This window comes from Pituophis catenifer, unplaced genomic scaffold (assembly GCF_029215685.1).
Source record: "Pituophis catenifer annectens isolate HBS135680 unplaced genomic scaffold, rPitCat1.0.hap2 SCAF_1, whole genome shotgun sequence".
NCBI lineage: Eukaryota > Metazoa > Chordata > Lepidosauria > Squamata > Colubridae > Pituophis > Pituophis catenifer.
The window spans coordinates 84,955,076-84,959,805 of record NW_027256881.1 but is presented as its reverse complement, the minus strand read 5'-3'; the positions used below and the strand labels follow the sequence as shown (position 1 = coordinate 84,959,805).

The window sequence follows — 4,730 nt, the reverse complement described above, 5'->3', positions numbered from 1 at the left end:
GGGGGGGGGAAAATCCAATCAACCCTAATCCAAAACTACCCCCCCCCCCAATTTCAATCTCTTGGGGCAAGGTTTTTGCTTGGGAACATGTCTTGGCCTCATACAATATTCAGGTATTTAAAAAGTACTATCATATCCTTCTCAGCTTCTGTGCTAAACATTTAAAATGCTTCTATTCTTTTTTTCCCCCCCACAGGATTTAATTACTAGCTCCTGAGCCATCCTGGTTGCCCTTCTGTGAAGTAGTTCCAGTTCTTCTGAATCCTTCTTAAATGGTGGTCTTCTGAACTATATTTAGTACTTGAGGTGAAATCTCACCAGTGCAGGTATATTTGTAATGTCTTGCAATGCCAAATTTCCTGCTTGTTATTGCAACAGTGATCATTTTCAAAATAGTGCACGTCTTGATTCTTGTTTCAAAAGAATAAAAAACATGTTACGCTGTGAATACTGAGTGGAAGGACAGAGATTTCTTGAGTAACATGTCAAATGTAGAGGTAGCATGAAAAGTGTGGTAAGAGTAAGGAATGCAGTTTGACTGGAAAGATGGAAGCATCACTGTCAACTTGACGTAACCTTACAGTTTATTTGTGGATACCTAGATTCTCTTGTACTCTATTCCACCCTGCTGTTGTTTATTATAAAGTTTTACTTTAAAGGCATTTTCTTATGAAACATTAGTGGTGGGTATTTGGTTGACCAAAAAAAGGATGTTTATTGAGAAGCCAAATGTTGGATAAATATTTTTAAAAGTCATTTTACTGAAATAGTACATCTGAAACAATCTAATTAGTAAAGTTTTATTGTGAAATTATGAATTGATTAACTACTACAAAGTTTAATGAGTCTGTAGATGCAATTAATTTACGGTGCTGCATCTGCTCTCTAGTTATCAAGCACTTCAATGTTTAAAAAAGGAAATAAAAATTCGTATATATGATTACTAAATAAAAGCTGGGTTTTTAAGGAAAAGTTATGCTAAGGAGGAATTTATGCTGCAACTCAGCAGCAGATAAATAGTTCAAATTTAGTCAGTATGATAGTTTCATACAAGAGTATAGTGCCACAAGTGGTTAGGATGCTGGGCAGGAGGTTAGCAAGCCCATGTTCGAGACCCCGAGAGCAGCCAAGGGGTGGGGTTGAGCTCTTGTCTTTCACTCTAGCTCCTGCTGGGGATATGAAAGGAGCCCCCAACTGGGCATTCCCAGGGCAAAGGTAGCTAATCCTTTCAGCCCAGATGTACCTTGGGGCTTCTGACTCAAGTGCAAAAAAAATATTAAGCTTCATGGAATAATTTACTCTAGTCAAGTATCAATTCAGCTGATAATATTTAAAATTTAAAATGGAAGATATTTGTATCTTTGACATTTTAATTCATCTATGTCCCCCACCCCATGGATGATGTTTGACTGATTGACCAGCATGACAATCCCAGTAAAGTACGGGTCCCCAAAGTGATCAATATTGACTTCCAATGGTCAATGTGACTATTCAAAGTAATTATTACTCATAAAACTTAAAGTATTATGGTACTTTAAGTATTACTCATAATACTTAAAGTAGCATGGGGTTCAACGAACAATGTGGAATTTCATGAAGGGTGTGGGGATCTCTTCAGTAAATCATTAGCATATTTAATGTCCTCTTAATAAATTAATTCTGGGTCATGGGTTCATGTCTAAGAGGTTTGAGCTTGTGGCTATTATCTTTATAAACTCAAACTCTGACCAGATGGAAGTATTTATTTTCCAGCTGCCACTTGGTGTCCAAGAGAAGCAGTCTATTGTAGTGGACTGAATGTAGTGCTAAGGTAAGACAGAACCTGAAGCCCAGCTCAGAGTTTAAATTGATCCATTCACTATTCTCTCAGCCCAGCCTATTTTTCAGAGCTGTAATTCCCCTGAACTCTTCAGATGAATAAAAGTTTAATGAATAAATGAAATAGTGGAAGGCCTTGGATGATAAGTAAAGAGTAATATCTTAACTATTTGACTGACTTTTCAAAAGTGGACATAAAACAGTAAGTAGACAAGTTTATGAGATCAGCTCTTTTGAAGTAGTTAGAAGCGAAACTGCACAAATAGCAAAAATATCTCCTGGAGAATCTTCTTAAAATAACTCCAATATCAATAAGATTTCCCCCAGGTTTTTGCTTTAAATTTCTTGTGGGAAATTCTGCTTTTGTACAGAATTAATGTACAGAAAACCTCTTGGTTTCGATATACATCAGTTTTGTTTTCTATTTGAATAGCAATGTACATTTCTGTGATTTACATTATTTCTCAGCCTAGTATCCTCTATGTATACCTGTGAATAGTTACTCAGAATACTCTAAATTCATACTTGGAGGGCCTTAGAATGAGAAAGGTTGAGTTAAATATTTTCTACTTCTACAAAGGGGATCTATAAATATTCTGATTTATCAATAGAACAAAGGGATTCATGAAATTCAGTAATTAATCAGAAAGTTAGTGTCTTTCTGATAGATAGTATTTTTCTGATTAATATGGAATATTTCTGATTGATATGGAAATATGTGGTATATCAAACTTCAATCTATATATGGTAATTAAAAGAAATCTATCTTCATCACTTCTATCTGACTTATTCACTTTTTCTTCCTAGGACAAAAATGAGAGACAGACTCTTGGAGTTTTATGAATTATCTAGGCTGTACAGCCAACATACTGGAGATGCCGAGGATGACTTTCAAAGACCTCATGAAATACTTCTTTTTGAAACTGATCATGCCATAGCAAATCTTTACAAAAACATTCACGAGATTCGAACAAACAATCACCGTCTGAAGGAAGATGTGAGACGCTTGAGAAAACAAAACAGTCGCTTCCTGACATCAATGCGTCGTTTCAGTAGCATAAAGCGAGACACAAATACCATAGCAAAGGACATTAAGGTCCGTGGGGAAGAGATCCACAGAAAACTTCAGGTTCTGAGAGATCTGAGTGAAGATGCAGAAACAAAATACGGTGAAAATGCAATTGTAACCCGTGTGTGCAAGGACCATTATGTCGATCTCATGCATGCTTTTCAGGAAGCCATGTTTAATTACAATGAAACTGAGATGAAAGAGCGAGACAATTGCAAAGTTAGGATTCAGCGGCAGCTGGAAATCATGGGCAAAGAAGTGTCTGGAAACCAGATAGAGGACATAATTGAGCAAGGCCGCTGGGATGTATTCTCTGAGAACCTGCTGTCTGACACAAAAGGAGCTCGCTCTGCCTTGAATGAGATAGAAACCCGGCACAAAGAGCTGATGAAGCTTGAATCTCGAATCAAAGAAGTCCATGAACTTTTCCTACAGGTGGCATTGCTGGTGGAAGAGCAGGCCGACACCTTTGATGTCATTGCGTTCAACATGCAGAATGTCCAAGAATATGTTGGAGAAGCTAAAGACGAAGTGAGGAGAGCACTTGAATATCGGAGAAAACATCCTTGCCGAACAATCCTTTGCTGCTGTTTATCATGCCTTAAAGGCTAACTACCTTCTTGAAGCCACTAGATCAGTGTTATGGGAATGCTTATAATTTGTGCTCATCTCTTTATGGTTATCATATTTGTTATTAATTATATATGTGTATGTTTCTTATGAAAACCAAAGGACAGTAGCAGTATGGTACATACCAAAGTTGGGAACCTGTGACTCCATAGGTGTTGTTGGACTACATCATATCTGACAATTAGCTATGCTGGTGGATCTGACAATTAGCTATGCTGGTGGACATCTAAAGGGCCACAGATTCCTACCCACTCATATATTTCAACTTATGTAATAAGAAACAAGATTACCAACCCCCACATTGCTACCAAAATGAAAGGCATACTAGAACCTATGTAAAACCACGGGAAATTTTGATGAGGTGGGTAATAAATTATTCCCAAATAAATACATCCTATGGATTTTTAAGAGAGCAATTGCAATTGCCATTTTTTTTTTCTTGGAGAAAATAAATATGGAAGAAATTATGAACCCTAATTATAAATTATATATAAACTGTATTACATGGATAATGCAGTTTAGACATCTCATACTCATAGTTGAATTTAGAGTTTTGATAAAAGATTTCCTATAAGGTATACATTTCTAAAATGCATTGTTATAAAATTACATGAGAAAAATATTTATCCTAATTATTATATAAAGAAAGTCCTTTGCTTTCTACCCCCTAGTTTAGATTGTCAGGGAGAAACTTGTTGGTAATGGAACCAAAGTACAGTCCCCAATATTTGAAAATGTGGTCTCATTTACACAATATGTCAAAGTTAGATTGGAGCTATTATCTCTGTAGCTAATAGCAGTCTGGAAGTCTTACAGGAATGACAAATAGAGGGGATCAGAAATCAGACATTGTGAAATTGTGTGGCTGTTTCTTGTGCTGGCATGCAAAATGTGCAGCCTAGGGACTGCCTGCAACCTGCTAGCATCCCTTTTGTGGCCTCAGCAGATCCCTAAAGGAGATGGGATTTGACTCATTCTTTAGCCTTTGTCTGAATTTTAGCAATCTGTGTCTGAGGAAGCAAAAGGGATGCTTTCATCTGTATATTGGCTGGGGTGTAGGGGAGATTAGAAAAAACCCATTAAGTCAAAAAGAAACATCCAAAGCAATAGATCTTCCATGCTTAAGATTTGTTTTAGTCACGCTAGTTTATCTGTCTGTTTGAGGATAATCAGAGCAGAAAAAGCTGAAACCAAGAATCTCCTTCATTTAATT

General features: G+C 36.7%; 1 protein-coding gene across 1 annotated transcript; it reads left to right on the top strand.

The window, feature by feature from the left end:
- Positions 1–273: 273 nt before the first annotated feature.
- STX11 (syntaxin 11) lies at positions 274–3,964 on the top strand. Its single transcript, XM_070952066.1, has 2 exons — positions 274–326; positions 2,626–3,964. The coding sequence occupies exon 2, from the start codon at positions 2,633–2,635 to the stop codon at positions 3,497–3,499; it is 867 nt and encodes a 288-aa protein (XP_070808167.1). The 5' UTR covers positions 274–326; positions 2,626–2,632; the 3' UTR covers positions 3,500–3,964.
- Positions 3,965–4,730: the final 766 nt, after the last annotated feature.

Bases quoted from the DNA above. Each gene is read 5' to 3' on its own strand.
- STX11 (XM_070952066.1), top strand. From the start codon at position 2,633: ATGAGAGACAGACTCTTGGAGTTTTATGAATTATCTAGGCTGTACAGC.